Source organism: Lissotriton vulgaris, chromosome 1_2 (assembly GCF_964263255.1).
Source record: "Lissotriton vulgaris chromosome 1_2, aLisVul1.2, whole genome shotgun sequence".
Classification (NCBI taxonomy): Eukaryota; Metazoa; Chordata; class Amphibia; order Caudata; family Salamandridae; genus Lissotriton; species Lissotriton vulgaris.
In genome coordinates, this window is record NC_141686.1 from 96,923,804 (window position 1) to 96,941,652 (window position 17,849).

At 44.6% G+C, this 17,849-nt stretch overlaps 1 protein-coding gene across 1 annotated transcript in view; it reads left to right on the forward strand.

The window, feature by feature from the left end:
* The window catches only part of BCL2L13 (BCL2 like 13), a 482,186-nt gene extending 468,135 nt beyond the window's left edge, over window positions 1–14,051 (forward strand). The window contains exon 7 of the mRNA XM_086952898.1: window positions 9,543–14,051. Coding sequence (XP_086809024.1) covers window positions 9,543–10,472 — 930 coding nt within the window. The 3' untranslated portion in view covers window positions 10,473–14,051. The remainder of the gene's footprint in view (window positions 1–9,542) is intronic.
* Window positions 14,052–17,849: the final 3,798 nt, after the last annotated feature.

The following is a 17,849-nucleotide window of genomic DNA, read 5'->3' on the forward strand; positions in this document are numbered from 1 at the left end:
AGGACCCCTGGCTCCTCTCTGGCAGTCACTCCAACACAGAGCTAAGGATCAGTCTGCACTCCACGCTGACTGTCCCACGTGGGACCCGGGCCGAGTGTACCACAGCAAACAGGATGCGAGAGGCCCCTGAACACAGATTTCTTCTCAGCTGCCAAATACAGTGAATCAATAGTCGGTGACTTACAACTGTCGCCGACAGCACCGGGCACTGACAGCCTCATGAGAGTATCTGATTGGGCCAGGTAACAGAGCCAGACAGGCCGTTGAGACAGAAAGTACAAGTAAAGGACTAGGAACAAATACCAACGAGTCATTAATCTAACATTTACCCTAACTGGATAAATATTAACAGTGTGATTACATGCGGGTGCCTTTCTTCCTATTTTTGTAAGAGTTGGCATGAGAATATGCAACTCAGTGCGCACACTATGAAAATAGCAAATCTTAGCAGAGAATACCTCGTTCCACGCGGACTTCACACTGTGATCAACTGCCGGCACGCAGCACCCCCTCCAGTCTAGTGCCCGCTTCCTGAATCCTCCGACCTGTCTTCGTTCCAGGATCATCAGCCAGGAAGTGATGTCACATCCCACCCGCGGCGTGGCCACAGCCAATACGCAAGGCAAACACTGCTGAGGGTAGCAGGCCCCGCCCGGGTGATGTCAGGCGCCTGGCTGCAGTGAGTGACGCGGGCGGGAATTTCAGTGCAACCAGCAGGGCGGCTATTAAGATGCATTGTAGCAGTCTGCAGGAGCGTTCATTAACTGTTTACTGCCTGGCAGGGGTTGGGCCGGCAAGTCTGCAGGAGCAGCAGAGCTGCCATACAGGAGTCACAGGCGCCGGCATGCGCGCTAGCAGTTTGGCGTAGCCAGTTTTAGCGCTGGTACAGCTGGCAGAGTGAGACAGTGGCACATTAAAATGCGTGACAATGCATTTCAGTGCGGTGATGCGGATCACCACACTGAAATGCGTTGGTCACACTTGATGCGTGATACTTGGCAGGCCTCCTGTGCTTCAACCTTGCCAAGCATTGGCAAAGCTAATAGATCTTGCCTTAACAATGCAAATACCAAGCTGTTGGCATTGCCAGTGTTTGTCAGTAAAGCAATGTTCAAAGAAAAAATAAAAAAATAAAAACCCCCTGATATAGTTGTCCTGTACCTGATCAAAGATTTTTAAAAACGGGATACAGCATAAGCCACAGTGTTATTTTCAAAATTTTGTAATCTAGTAAAGGCTATACGGCAAGAGCGATGTCCCCATGCCTCCCTGGGGACAGTGTAGTATTTACAGAAAAAAACACAGTGATTGTTCGATTGGGCAGATGTGTCATCACACGGACAAATAAGAATCTCCCTCAACCAAATGTTACAGGCTGGGAAAGTTATTAAACGAAAAAAAGTTCCGAGCCTGAAGCGACTTAATAACATTCTGGAGTAACAATTCAAGTCACCTGTTAAATACAATTGTGGCCCTCGCTTGATGGTAATTTGCTGGAAGGCCAGAACAGAAGGTTTAAGTTTTTCTAAAGCCCATATTTTATTTTCTAGATGGTCTAGGGCCAATTGTTTTAGTGATTTTCTATCGACTGCCTCCAGACTAGAAGGTCTCGAGAAATACTCTGGATGGCCCATGTCAGTCAGTAAGTTTTCGTCATAGGCCAGCCATTTGATATTGGAGACACCATCACGGGTGAAACAGTCAGAAATCAGATTGCGGTTGAGAGCTGTCTCGGGGGTTACCCAGACCTTATGCCAGAGTAATATGGGTGCGATTTTAATTGCATCTAAAATGTATGGTAGGCCTAATTCAATATGTGTGAGGTAATTTGCTATTGATTTAGGTACCCCTACAAGATATCTGAGGTATTGATTTTCAACTAATTGGATCGATGTTACATTTTCTATACCCCATATACCCGATCCATATGTGGCCGTGGAAATACATTTGGCTTTGTAGATGGTGATCAGTTCCCTGACAGGTCTTCCCCCAAGTTTGGCCACAAAATTATTTAAATCTCCTACCGCAGGCTTTTACTGCTGAGTGCCAATTACCTTTCCTATCGAACATTATTCCTAGATAGGAAAATTGATCAGTTGTTTCTATCCTTTTGCCCTCCAGGAATATGGGGCAGGGGGCTTTGTTGGTACCATACCCACAGGCCATGGTATAAGTTTTTGCATTATTAACTTTAACCCCTTTTCTGTCATATAAGTTGTAAATTTTTCGACAGCTCTTTGCAGACCTAACCTGGTAAGTGACAGAATGGCCGCATCGTCAGCATATAGGAGTAGTGGGACTGGGTTGCCCCTGATCGACGGGTAGTCAAACTTTAACTCTTTAAGATGGTCGCCGATAGTTAGTGTATAGAGTGAAGAGTAGGGGTGCTAAGATACACCCCTGTCTCACTCCCCTCTTAATTGAAAAGTTTGACGAGCGCTCGCCCCGTTGTCCGAAGCGCACCCGTGCCCCAGCACCCCTATCTAGTTCTTTGATAAAATTAAGAATTGGTTGGTCAATACCAAGTTCAGAAAGTGTGGACCATAATTTAAGATGGTCCACGCAATCGAAGGCTGAGCTCAGGTCAACAAAGGTGATGAAAAGATTCTCTTTCTTGGCCTGAGTATACTTAGATATAACAAGTGAGAGGTTCAAGCCCTGCTCCACCGTGCCCTTTCCTGGTTGTAACCCATACTTAAGGCTGGAAAAAATTTCGCCTTCCTCTACCCATGTTTGAATACGTTTTAAAAGAATGCGGCCAGCTACTTTCATTTGGGCGTCTAAAAGAGAAATAGGGCGGTAGCAGGTGGGATCCTGCCCGTCTCCTTTTTTGAAAATAGGGACCACTATCGCTTCTGTCCAGGTTGGTATGAACCTTAAAAAATTAGCGCTATTCATGACAATGGTTAGCAGCGAAGCCCAAAGGTGAATTTCTGCTTTAAAAACATCGAATGGGATGCCATCCGGGGTAGTGCCTTGCCCAATGGGCTATCCCTAAGTGCCGTGATGATCTCATCACAAGTAAAGGTAATTCCTAGTGGAAAGTTACCCGGGGAAGAGCTGCCAAGCTCCTCGGCTGTATTGGGTAAAGGAGGAATATCAAGGTCTTGGAGATTAACCCCTTCCATGCTCATGACGAGCTCAGCTCGTCATGAGGCACAGTTGAGCTGTGCTGATGACGAGCTGAGCTCATCATGAATATAGGAGCTTTCCAATTTCCAGCACAGGGGAAAAATAACCACAGCAGCGATGTGGTTAACATTGTCGTAGAGGCGTTGGAAGTGGGGAACCCATGTTTCCCCGTTGATGGCAATGTCTATAACTGCCACGTCTTTATTCTGGAAGTAAGGTGCATTGACCGTCTTCCAGAAAGCAGACGTATCCCTAGCTTTAGAGGCGGTGATCAAAGCCAACCAAGCCTCTTTTTTCTGAGTTTTTTCCTGTTTTTGGTTGCTAGGCATGGAGTGCCTTTTTCAAAGCCTTAAGCGCTTTTAAGCAGCTATTGTCAAACCAGCCAATAGGCTGATTTGATTCTGTGCGATACTGTCTGGTGAGAAGCTGTTTTAGTTTCGCTTGTATTTTTAAAAAGGATCCCATGATTTTAGATGGCGCTTCAGTAGCAGACAAACAAATATCAATATCCGCTTTAGTTGTCAAGATTAAGCTAGTTAATAATCTCGATGGGTCCACTTTATCCCATTTGAGTATAACCATTACTACTAGCCAGAGAGATCGGGTACTGGTAAGAAAGTCTTTTATTCCCCTGCATATGTTCTTGCTCCATATTTCTAATACAGAAAGAGATTGGGTAGTGATCTCCATAGATGACTTCAAGTGTTTCCCATGACGTTATTAAGTGGGCATGGGATATTAACAAGAGGATGAAGTCAATTATAGAGTTGCACCCTCTGCCATGAAAGGTTGGCTGGAACTGGATGGATGGGCAGCATAACTCATTTATGTAGGATAGGTTAAAATAGAATAACAAATTATTCAGGAGATCGCCCAAATTAGAATGAGTGAAGTGACTCGGGTTATCGTCATAGTGGTCACCGAGGCCGCAAATGCCCTTCGGGCCATTTTGACACACGTTGCAGTTGAAGTCACCCACCCAGAGCAGGAAGGTCTCCCCTCCTAACTGATTCTTTAAGGAGGTGATACTGGACATTAAATTGTTTATAACCGTTTCCTGGTTATTTGTAGGTACATTATTATAAAAATTAACTAAAATCATAGTGATGGCGTTACCCCATCTAAATATTAAAATCTGGTAGTGTTCAGCCGACAACTGCCTTGGTACTTTGAGCCAACTGGTAACGGAGACATGCGTGGACAAACCACCTTTATTTCTGCCCTGGGAGGATAATAGTGCCGGTGTATGAAATGTCTGGAACCCCTGTATATGAATAGCGTCTGGAGCCCATGTTTCCTGGAGGCATAATATGTTATAGTTAACCACTAAATCCAGCCAAGGCTGCTGACAAACCTTGTTTGCCAAACCTGCAATATTCCAAGAGAGAAAAGAAAAGGGTGGATTAGTAATATCAAGGATGGCAAGGATCGAGAGATCTCTATCTCCCCCCTGATCCAGCAAAGGGGGAAACTGTAGATGTATTAAGACCAGGGGATCTCCAGAATCCATTGATGGTTTACAGGTTTCTGTCTGAGGTAAAGTTTGTCCCACCCCTACGGGTATACATTTGCTGTATGCGATCTCTCTGTGGTCCATCTGGTGATAGGAGGTTCTGGTGGACAGCTTGGGAAGCAGGAAGATCAGAGGATAGGTTTGTCAACAGTCCTGGCTGAGCAGCCAGCAGCTGTCAGTCTTGATCATCCAGACCCGTCAGTGGTTTAAAGCGATTGCTTGGGGGAATATGCCATTCAGGGTGATAGGGTGTCTGAAGGGGTATGCTATGGTGGTAGATAGGGGGCCTATTTAAACGCGGTCGTGGCACAGATGATGGTAAATTAGAAAAATGGGGACCAAATGTTGTGGTATGGGGATGGGGATTATGTGTATGGAAAGTGTCACGAGAATCATTGGTAGGTTGCGGATTTAGCTGAGCCAGTAAGGATTGGGGGTAAAAGTAGCTCAGTACGCGTGTAGATATACCACCCTCTCCTCTCACCAAGAACCAGTCAGCTAGGTGGGTGACAGCTTTTCAAATTGATAATGACAAGGTCCCCCTTGATGTCTTTGGGTCGTGGCCTCACCCAACCTAGTCTCCTAACAGAGGCTATGTCTCCGTTTATGTTTGGGGGGGGAGAGGCCTATTAGTGCTTAGCCAATGAATGACTTTATTTTTAAGATTTGAATGACCTTCTTTGCTCCCTTCTACCAGCTCTGGAACCCTGGTAAGAATAATGACATAGTGAGCTGCCTCCGGGGGTAAGTCTATGTAAGGCCTAGTATCATTTATGCCCAGACCTTTTGTGGATGCCTTCCTTGGTGCGATATTATTGGTGTTAGACATGTTAAGACTTCCCTCAGGACCCATCTCCCTGATTGGTTTTTGTGTGGGCTCTTTGTTGGCAGCATCCGGTATGACCGAGGTTGGTAATAGTGCTGGTGGAGATTCCATAATATGATGGGTCAATACCGGTGGCCGATCGTACGACGGGTTTGGGGTTGGGGGCTCAAGTGGAATCCGCTTCTTTAAAGCCTCAGCATTCGAGTGGGTGGTTTCCAATACTAATGATAATTGGTCGCCCAGCCTTTTAACTCTCTCTGAGTGGTAAAAGGAGAGATTTTACCAGATGTTCCATGCTCTCCAGAGCCCCTTCAGTTAAAGTACCTATAGGTGGTAAACATTTCTGAGCTAGATGTGATCCGAGAATATCTCGTTTTTTGGGGGGGACTTATGGAGGGCTTGGATATCTTTGCACGCCTACCTTTTCTAGGGCTCCCCCGCCCTCTTTCTGTTTACTGAGACTAAAACTCCCTGATCTTTTTCGGCGGATTGGGTCTTAGTTGGGTAGGCCCTGCTTTTTTTCTGGGAGTCAACGGAGGAGGTAGCTCCTGCCCGGATGAATCTGGGGAGTGATCAAGATTAATCGTAACAGTTGATTGGCCCTTTTGAATTTGTGTTAGTGGCAAGGTATCTTGAAAAAGTAGAGGAATCCCTGGATCGACTGTAGTAGTGTTTACGGTGAACAAGGTGGGCGGGGAGATGGCTGATTTGAGGGAACCCAGGGACGAACGTTTGTTGCCAAATGATTCTAATGACAAACGTTGTTCAGCAGCTGCAATCTCTTGATCTATTTTATTTGCGGCTTTCGTTAGAAAATGGTCGATGGTCCCCCTAAAACTGCCTCCTGTCAGTGAATTCCTACTTGTAGTCTGGCCCTTGGAAATATCTATATCAAGGTTTCTCAGCAAATTACTGCTTGAATTAAAATTTCAACAAAGAGAAAAACAGTAGCTAGAAAATCCAGATATCAACCAAAATAAATAAAACGGAGACCAAAGTAGGTAGTCTAAGTGCAATTACCGTCCTATTACAGGAACCAATGGAGGTTGCCCGGCCCGGCCTCGTCTGGCCCCGGATGGCCACAGATGGCCCGCCCTTTGCCCGGTGCTGCCCGCGCGCGTCCCGTGACGCGGAGGGAGTGCGTGGTATTTATGTGCATCCGGGCGCGGTGATCTTCGTGTGGGGCGGGACAAGGGCGCGAGGGCTTATGGGCACCGTAGTCCCCCCGCTCAGCGGCCGCTAGGTGTGATGAAGAGCGGCAGCGGGGGGAGGGGGGGCGGCCGGCAGCAAGGGAAGAGTTCCTGGCGCTTAGATAGCGCAGCAATGTCACCAAAATCGATGCCTCGGGCAGGTAGGCAATCGGGAAGAGAAACAAAAAGACAATCAATCCGGCAGAGCTTAAGCTTTGATACAATATGTAAAATGTAGGAGATAAAACAAAAGCAACCCTTTAAGTCAGCTCTTCGGCCATACCCCAAGCAAAAATACCCCTGTTGTGCTTTTACAGACAAGCTGGAAGGTGTGAGGAGCAACACAGGCAGGTGGTGGCTATTTGAGGGGGGGAAGCAGCACATGAGGGAAAGAGCTAGAAACACATGCAGTCTCAAAGGGCTCAATACAAAGATTAAAAGTAGGCCCAGTGCCAGGCTACTGTTTCAGGGACATGATAACACCTAATGCTTCAGAGATAGGAACACAGAAAGAAGAGGTTAGGGTACTCTGAATATTAAAGGGAACGGAAAGAAGTTGGAGACGTATGGAAGTGAAAAAGGAATTCAAGGCATGGGCGTAGCACTGTCAGTGCAGAGTGGAAGAGCAAAAAAGAGGGAGGGATGGAATAGAAAAACAAATGCGTAGTAAACGGAGAAGTCCCCAACAGAGTTATGGAATGGTCAATGAATCCTTATTTATCATCCGGAGACGGTGGTAGCGGCTTGTTTGTTTATGGCTTGATCTTTTGCAAGGGTTGTCTATGCACCCCACCAGGCACCAGAAATGTTGATCTTTTTTCCAGCATGAAGTGTCTGCGCAAAGCTTCCTTAGCTGGTGACTGCGGCATTCTTGAATATTCTTTCATCTACATATCTTCTGTACGCGTACATCCATGGTTTATATAGCTAAGGAGCACTTGTGCTCCTAGGAAGGAATTGTTTGAGACATTTCTTTTACCTACAAACACAGCACCACTAGACCTAGTCTAAGAAGAGAGAGAGAGAGAGAGGAAGGGAAAGACTGAAACCATTGAAGCATTTATTTTACATATTGCTACAATTTTCAGGGATCATTTTCCACCGACTGCAAAGTTGGACACTCGCTGGCAATGCATCGGCAGCAAAACCGAAATCCGTTTCATGGAACCCGAAATAAAAGTAAACAAAATATTCCCTTCCCTGTTCCTGCGTCTAAAACGAATACTGCATTTACTTAAATGAGATATTTCGCATTACAAGAGAACACATATCGTGTATCCTTAAAGAAGTGAATTGAAGTGCCTTGTATTTGTAGAAAAATACTTTGAGGTCCCTGTAGGAGACATGTGGCAAAGAGCAGAGGGAGGAGCATTTTATATATAAGAAAAAGCGGGGCAGAACCGGGATGGTGGAGGAAGGAACAAGCGCTCTGATATCCTTCGGGATCATGTTCGCGCTATATAAAACGTTATCAATAAATGCTGGGGCAGGAGAGAGCAATAAGAAGAACGCGTGGGTATGAAGGGAGAAGCGGCACACTGGAGAAAAGAGGCAGGTAGAAACGTGCACTTCTGTGGAGTGCTATAAGCTAAATAAAAGAAGTTCCCTGAATGTTAGCCGTGGAATAATACAAGTCATCCAATCAATGAGAAGCTATGCTCTCAGGGAGGGACAAACGCAAGAACAGGAAGGAAAACCATCAAATGAGAAGCAAACAAGAATAAAAAGCTAGCCTATGGCAAGCAAGGGCCGGCACAAAGCTCACTGTAAGTTGTGGTACTGTCCACAGGAGATCATTCAACAACGGACAGCTAAAATCTACCTGCAGGCGACACTTGAAAACAAATCAAATGAGTATAGATGGGTGATAATGCAAGCTGGTATTTGGGCTCATGTGCCAGGGAACCACACAAAACATTTATAAACGACTGAGGTAGGTCAAAACTATAACGCGCTTTTTGACTTGATCATTTAGAGTTTATGCATATTCAACCAAAATACTGATTTGTGTTCCCTATGGAGGCCACCATTATGCAGGTCACCCCTCCATGATCCATTTCCAAGGTGTAACCACTCTATCCAGCACATAGTCAGTAGCTGTGTGCATCCTAACTAGATGTCTGTATGCTGTCCTGCGTTGGGATGTAACTTAAAATAAGTCTGCATAGGACGGTCATCTTTGGGTCGTGTCTTTGGTGAACATTATACAATATAATATAATATTTTTTCGGACCCACTGTCGCTCCTTTTTCTATATAAAGAGAATTAACCACACCACATAGTAAGTTGTAGGATACAAAATAAAAACAGTGAATGTACTCGAATGATGCTGTGCTGTCTCAATAAAAGTACATATTATTTTCAAGTACATTTATAAACGCTTGGTGGACATATTCCTCCTAAAGTTCAAACTATTTGTTTTCCTTCAGAATGGTATTGTGAGATTTGGTGGAAAACCAAATGGTTTCGTTCTTGATGCGATGAAGCAAGGTAATAAGCTTGCATTCATTTTTCCATGTCTTCAGATGATGACCTGAGTTTTTGTATGAAATGATTGCAGCTTAAAAGAGGAAACACCTTTGGAGAAATTAGGTCCCACACATTTGTCTTTGCAGTCATTCTGGGCTAAAAAGGGGTGACTGCGGTTACGAGTCGTTTCGATGATCACAGGGTAGTAACTGTTCGTATGATTATTCAACTGGTTCTTCCTGACCCTTTTTTTAAATTGTGATTTTTTTATTTTTTGCTTTAACTTCATAAAGTCCTGTTAAGGGTGCTAGGAAACAATAATATGCACTGTGTTGTATTTTAATGTGTGTGATTGGATTTTTCTGATTGTGCTTGCCATATTGGTTCACACTTTCATTTTCTTATTCCCCAGGGCACGGTTTTCAGTTTGGAGACCGAAGAGGACGAAGACCACGGACTCATTGCTGAGGACAGCAACGACATTTACATCCTAACTAGTGATCATTCTGGGCAAGTGAGCCCGCCGGAATCCCTGACAGTGACATCTTCCTGGCAGACGGAGAGCTTGCCTGGCTCATTGACGACGAGCCAAAGCTGGCACACTGAGAGCTTACCGGTGTCCCTGGGGCCAGAGTCTTGGCAGCAGATTGGAATGGACCGGGAAGAAGTCAAGAGCTTGGACAGCAATGGGGGTGGAGAGGAGAGAAGTGAAAACAATTCTTCAAACTCTGATATTGTCCACGTAGATAAAGATGACATTGCCGAAGTGATAGCGGAAGCAGCAGTCCTTGCTGAAGCTGAAACTGCTTGTGCCACCGAAGAAGAGGTGGTGGTTCCAAAAGCTTCTGAGTTTCAAGATTCTGCACCAGAAGCAGTTCCCAAGTCCCCACGTTTGCAAACTACACATGAGATTCAGGAAGAAAAAGGAAGCTCTCCTGCAGCAGCACGCCTAGGTCAACAGGATGGAGGCCAGGAAAAAACGGCACCATCACGTCTAGGCCAAGAAAAGAAAGTGGAAGAAAAAGCTGCTGAGCCCGTCATACCAGAGATCCCTTTGCTAAGCAAGCCTATCCAGGAAGCAGAAAAATTGAAGAAGTCATTAATACCGGAGAAGAAGCCAGAGATCATCTCCCATCCAGAACTGGATGCTACTTTGGGGAAGGGCGAGAGCCAGAAATCCTCCCCAACTCTGTCTGAAGACAAGGAAGATCTATCCTCTGCCGACGATGAAAAGCCGATCATGTTGCCAGAGGGCAAATCTATACTACTTTATGGCGGGGCAGCTGCAGTCGCCATTCTGGCTGTGGCACTGGGAGTTGCACTGGCTCTAAGGAGGAAGTAGGGAGCATTTTACTGAGAGAAGTAAATATCCACACCTAGGTACATCCACTGAAGTGCTGCTTGTGGGCATTGTGTGAACATTGGAGGAAGAGTACCCTTTATGTTGTAGAGGAGGAGATAAGACAACATTTTGGGTGGGAAAAAAGACGTGTTCAGGGGAGGGAAGATTCGAAAGTGGGAGCTAAGGTAGACAAGTGAGGGAGATTTCCTGCTTGGGACCTTTATTTTTCTAAAATATTCTTTAAAAATATGTACAGGGCAAGTGCTTTGTTATAATACCTTAGCAAAAAGGATGAGTATATAAGATTATTTTCCTAAAAATGGAAATCTGTATTAAAGTAAGCAGAGACTGCAAACTCCGGCGAAACATTGCCATTTCTTATTCTGTCAATGAATTCCCCTTGAAGGCTTGGATTTTCATTTTCCTTGTTTAAAGAGATTCCCCCTTGGTCAGTATTTGTAAAGAAAGACCAACGTTCAATTGTACTTGCTGTTTCTGGAGCATTGTCTTAGAACTCTATTTTTTTCTATTTCTTTTTTAGAGATCGACTGTCTGAAAGCTCCACCTATTATCTCTACAGGCTGTTACACTGACACTAGCAGAGTCGTCAGTTCCCTCTGACTAACACTTTGCTCTTTCTTTTTCTTGCCCCTTCCTCAGTAATGTGGCGCTGCCACCCTGTAAGACACCCTCTCCAATTTTCTATGGCGTGGTAGTAAATCTAGTCGATTCCATTGAACTCTTGTGTAACAGAAAGGTGTGCCCAGCACACTTCTTAAAATCTGGTCTATTTTTTAATTATTTGCTAATAAAATTATTTTTTGTAGCATCCGTTAATGACTGTAGACTACACTTCGCACCATAGTAATCCAATTCTTACAAATCAAGTGCAAGCACCTCCACCAACATGGAGTCGCCAGTGCTCCCAAAAGACAACGAGCCATGAATGCTGTCGCTTGTGAGATACTGGTGAAACATTATCTGTGCCACAAGATAGATTAAACCTTTCAAAAACTGTTCCATCATTTACTGATCTGCAGGCACTTTGTTACATTTCTGTAAAATACAAACCTGTACTAGTTGCTGTATGAAAACCCATGTGCTGTACCTGGGTGAAGGCTAGCTTTATGAAATTAAACCTTTTGTCCCATCACCTCTTGTTTGCTTTTATTTTATTCAAAGTACCGCATTGCTACGTACTGCTCCAGATTGAAAACAGTAAAAGAAAGACACTGTGTTATCCATGGATGTAGTATCTCAAAATGTACGTATTGGGGGAGGTAGCTGCATCACCCACTCCCCCCCCCCTGCCCCCCCCCCCAACCCCACCACACCACATTCAGTTTTCACATGCCGCAGCTTTACCACTCACCTTCAAAATGTTTAATGGAAATGATGGCTGTACCTGTGAACTGGACTTTTGGGTGATCCTAGACCTGTAAGGGTGACTTCAAGAGTAACATTTTGCTAATGCAAATGTTATCCTCTGATGTGTTTAATTATTCTTTTCCTCTTTTGGTTTTATATAGTTTAATTCTGGATATCCTTTCTGGATTTCATGGGAATTGATCTCCCGCCTATAAATTGGCCTTTTACGCCCTTTCCCAAACAGTTGCAAATTTAGAGACTAGGATTGTATCAGATCTCAAGAGTTAGTATAACAACCTTTATTTATTGGGCTGGAAGTAGTAGTTTATGCTGCGCTGAAGCACAAATTGTTAGAAGCTAAAATGTTAGCATTCACTCTCCACCTCACGTGACACTTGTTAGTAGCGTGTTGGTTCCAGCCTGACAGTCTTCCTCTATCGCATGAGCTCTTCCCCCCCCCCCCCCCCTTCACTCAATATATATGATTCTGCACCATGCGAAACATTAATTTTCTTCTTAAATTTCCCCTCAGTCAGAATAAATAGTCCTGTCACCGTCATTACCTTAAGATGGTGATTTCTTGGCGGATCCTCCTTTGCACAACTATTGAAACTGCTGGAGAAAACCATGATGGGGAAGTCTAAGGAGAGCTCTCTTGATTCTCGCCACCAGCTCTCTTCTGTCTTGATAACATCAACCTATAATGATGGACTGCAACAGGAAGTAGCTCGTTAATGACGGCAAGATAAAGTCCCACCCACCTCCGACCGCTATCTTCCACCTCAGTCTTCCGACCAAGTTGCATAAAAGTGAAGTTCGATTTTTAAAGTGTAGGTCGTTGTCCTATTTAAACCTGAACACTAATTGTTTTCAGGATGTGTGAGGAAAGAATCAATGAAGCTAAATTATTCAGGTGTTTGGCATCCTTGTCGAACGCGTTTCATGTCTGACTCAACTGGCTGCCATACTGCGTAGCATCCGCAGCAGGGGTTTTAAGTTTCCCATCTTTGTTAGCGATTGCTCAACTCCAACCTTCTGATGTTTGCTCTTAATTTTGTTTTTCACACTTGTTACTCCAAGGAGTAGCATGTCACCACTGTAAGTAGTTTGACAACGAAAACAGATTGACTCCAGTGCCGCTGCAAGATTCTCGACTGTGTGCTCTGTTGTGGCAGTTAACAAGTAATCCTGTCAAAGGCGAGATGATAATTTAATGTCATTCCCCATGAACTGTCTTTAGAAGTAACTGTCAACAGTTGTATATTTTGAGCCAAGTATCTGTATAGTTGAAGGTTTTTGTTGTTAATGGCGCCGTAGATTTCATTTTGCTAATGGGCCACCATCAGATTTCTTAATATTATTATGCATAATGAACTTTTAGCTAGGGCATCAAATATTTATTCAGTACACACTGTAAAATAAGTAATTTGTCTGTGTGTAGCCCTTTGCGGTTATTTTAATTTGTAATTCCACCTACCATCCCCTATCATTAAACAGAGTGCTGGGGACGGAATTAGCACATCAGAAGGTTGGTAAAGGTTCACCACCTTTTTATTGTATGACAGTGTCTTAAGTGTTCATCTAAATCTCTGTGATTATATGTCACGGAGTGCTTTATTAGTGCCCTTAAAGGTCATCTTTTACTTTTTGGTGTCCAGTATTGAAGGTCAAGAACGTTCAACCTTGCTGTGCCAAATATGGTGGTCATTCACAAAATTGTAAAGCCGCCAAAGAGGAAGGTGCATACTTCTGGCTGGAGTGAGATGCCTATCAAAAGTGCAGCACAGAAGAAAAGTGCCCTGGGGTCACTGTGTAAAGACATGTGAGGAAGGCTGTCCTGAGCCCAGGTCACAATAGCTCATTCAGGCTTTTTGAAGGATGTGGCTACAATTAAATGTACAGTGAATGCAGTGGATGTCACGTTAAAAGTGTGGCGGAAGGGGGCAAGAATAGTATTTTTGTCAAATGAAATTTCCAGTTACAAGATGGCCCAGCATTTTACTATTGTTAGAAACATATGTACCATTGAGTTTTGATGCATTGAAACATCCTACTTCAGGATCGTCTGTCATTACACAAATTGAGAATTGATCACCTGTTCTGTTGCTGTCTGTTTATCTCATAAAATTGAAAGGTATGTCTTCTTTTTTGTTCCTTACCTGATATGCCCCAGGATGCACTTTAATAAATGAAACCCTTTTAAAACCGCAATAAGGGTTGGCCATCTTATTTCTACGTTGAATTCTTATTTGTACATGTACTACCCTACCAATAGCAATCTTAATCACATGGTATTGAAGCTCATGCAGGGTTTGGCCCAAAAGCTCGTAATGTCCCTCCAAAAGCTCGTAATGTCCCCCTAGCATAGCAGTAACCACTCACGAACTCGCTATAGTCTAGAGTAATCCTATCCCATTCGGTATACAGAGAAGGACCGGTTTTCAGTGTTGGTTCAGGATTCAGACAATGTGGACACCTTTCTGCTGTACGTCTCCATGTAACCGTTGGCAAGGCCTCTTTGAATTTTCACCCCATTGTCTTCTTGAATGTCTGGTGCCTGTGAAGAAACTTTATTATGGTTGTCATTTTCAAGCTGGTCAAAAAGCATGTCTCTGGTATTCTCTTCAACACCGAGCGATTAGATTTACCTGAGCTGGTTTTGGTGGCTGTAGTTAGTTGTCTTCCATGTTTTGTTCTACTGCAGTATGTACTACGTTTTTGAGTAGCGGGGGTGAGGGCGTCATCATGTAGAATCTCAAAATGTACAGATTTTGGAGGTAGCTGCACCCCTCAACCACTCTTCTTGCTTGATGCCACAGATTGTAGCAGATATTGTCCTGCTACTGGTTTCACAATACCAAGCAAGAGCTTCGGGCACACTTGGATCTGCATCCCGCTGTTGTGATGTCTGTCAAATTTCCATTCATGGCCTGGAACTGAGAGGGCCCCGATTGCATTATAGAGCAAATGCTGGGAGCTTGTTACAGTTGGCACTTGGGCCCGCTGTTTTTGCTTGATTGCGCACTGGTATTAGATTGAAGGTTTACACTGTTTTACTCCATTGCCTCTGGGTGTGAGTTAATCTTGATACTCTTGCAAGTCTTTAAATTGCATTTTGCATCCTTTCTTGGAAAACGTGCTACCAGAGTCCATCAGTGCCTCTTGTGATCTTTACATAGTATTTGATTTGAAGTCCTTAGTAGTGTTGCCCATTATTTCGATTCCTTCATACTATTGATCTCAAACCCTTTGAATCTTTACTGCCCGAAAGTCGATGTGATCTGTTCTGGGCTGAAGATTCTCATCACATCAGTGAACCTGTCCCCCATTTGGTTATAGGCGGACACCTGAGGGGATCATGCACCTCTAACTCATTATTACTTACCTGGAATATGCAGAGGCTGAACAATCCCCACAAGCTACGACAAATGGCGTGTACTTGACTCACCACAAAATCAATATTTCCTTACTCCAAGAGCCACACCGCAGAGTACAGGCTACCATTGTTTGAGCTACCAAATGGAGCAGCGGTCACTTCTCCTTTTCCAACTACTACTCCTCCTACATTTGGGGTACAGCACCGTTAATCAAAAGAGTGCCATTCACACTTCTGTACTAGGAGACCGAGCCCCAGGGGCGGTCAATATGCTTCAGATGGTGATAGGTGGGAACCATCTAAAGCTACTCAATTCCTACAGCCACAACACAGATGACCCACATTTGTTATGACGACTATGGTACAAATGCACCACACTTGCACCCATACTCTGGGGAGCAGACTTTAACCTAGTATTGAACAGGCCGCTGAGCTGTGCGAACCCTGTGGCGTGCGCTCACCATGCTGCTGCCTTCTCAGACATTAACACCAATGGGTTGTGAGATATCTGAGGAAACCGATTCCCCACATTGGCAGAAGGAACCCATGTGTCCACATCAGACGGGACATTGGCTAGGCTAGACTACTAGCCTGGCACACTGGACATGTGTGGGTGGACAAAAAATGTAGAACATCCCCTGCTCTTACCCCCACGCTATCTGACCATGCATCAGCACTGCTTACGTTCACAACTCAGGCACCCAAACATCGTTCATTCACCTGGTGTCTCTTCCCACAATCCCTGCTTGACACTGTATTTATGGAGGAACTCGGGAGTGAAATCCAGAACTACTTCAAAGACGACAAGGGCTCAGTGCGATCCCTGGGGATGCACTCAATGCATATATATATGGGGAGTCGGTATTGCCAAAAATGCAGTTTGGACTGCGCTCCGTGACGACCTTGACCAAATAGAACTTGCACTTAAACGTTAGAGATTCAATACTCTACGTCCCAAAACCCCAACGACTGGGGAAAATTAAGCAGAAGCAGTCACCATTCATAGTTTGTGGAGCCGGAGGTTAAGCCTCTTTATAAGCATGGCAAGGCTCGAATATATGGGGAAGCAGAGCAGTCTAGAAGAAGCCTTACCATGTTTGCGCAACCGGACAGCCACCCACCAGTCATTTTCCAGCTGCACAGAGGATGGCACCATTTCCCATGAGGCAGACGATATACTGTTGGAACTGGTGGACTACTACACTGGTTTATACAGGTCACATGCAAGCCAAAAATTCCAGGTGAGAAAGAACAATATTTTGACTGCCTGCATTACTGTGGCTAGAGGGGCCCCCTGAGATGGTTCCTAGAAGAGCTGCTCATAATGGAGGAGATCTGGGCAGCCATTCTTGATCTTCAGAAATCAAGGCAGGTGACGTAGTGGCAGAAAGGTGTCCAGTAGTTCCTCTGTCCACTCCAGCTGGAATGTGACTCCAACGGGTGCTCTTGGGGAAACTACAACACACAAAAATGTTGACATAGTGCATTCTCGATGGTAGCAAACAGATTTAGCCAGGGCTCTCCTCACCGACAGAACACACCATGTGCCACATTGTGATGCATAATCCACTCATGCACTGCTAGGCAACATCTGCATAACTGGTCTTCTCTGGTATTCAGTGACCTCCCAGGTGGTTGGCAACCTGAGAAAAGGTATGCTGCTCCAGCCTTCTCCAGAGATACAGAGCCTTGTGTCACAGGTTCCTGGACCCACACTTCCATTCTTCTTCAGGATGAGAAGTAGTGGGAATAATAACCACTGACTTTCTCTGAATCTGGTACCCGTTCTATGTTACCCTTAGAGGGTTAGAGGCATATCTCCTGCAGCAAGATGTTTAGAGTGGAGACAGTGCAAACAGTCCTTATGTGGATCCTCAGAATATAGTCTAGGTTTTCCACAGGATCTGCAGGGCCTGAAAAGCCTATTTTTAGAGTTTTCAGCCATTGTAGGTAAAGGAAGTAACACAGTACCTTAATCCAGTAGAAAGAAACTTTCAGTTAAAAAAGTGAAAAGTTCACAGGAACAAAACTGAGCAGAGCTCAGGGAGACTCCTTCTCACACGAAGGCGGTTGGAAATCTGAGGTATGATGGCTCTGCTGGGGAGTGTGATGTCAGGGCTGGCAACTGATTGGCTGAGCTTTGGACCAAATAATGATGAGGTTTGGCTACCAAATATTATGGTTCCTTATGGGACTTTCTATGCAGTTTCTACTCTATGATACTGCTGTGGTCATTCTGTTACCGTGAGACTTCCAACATGACGACGGGAAAGATACAAGCATGTGAATCTATGAAAGATTCAATACTGGAGAAAGATTGCTGCACTTGACCGTACAATTTCTTTGGGGAGAATTGAGAGCAGGAGCTGCATTAAAGGCACAGGAAAGAGGCAACTGGGTGGGGGCTGGTTATGGGGTCGGTGAGGACGCCGTGAGTTAATTTCCAGCGCTAAACGGAGCTGTTGCCCACTACTGTTGGAGAATTTTTGTGGGGGACCAGGCTGGTACCCGGAGGAGTATTCAAGAACTGCGGAATCTGCAGGTAGTAGTATCCATCAGAAGTTTATTTCAAATCCATTTTTGACTTTTTTGTTATCCCTTTCTAAATGATCACCTAAGTCCTCATCATTGAA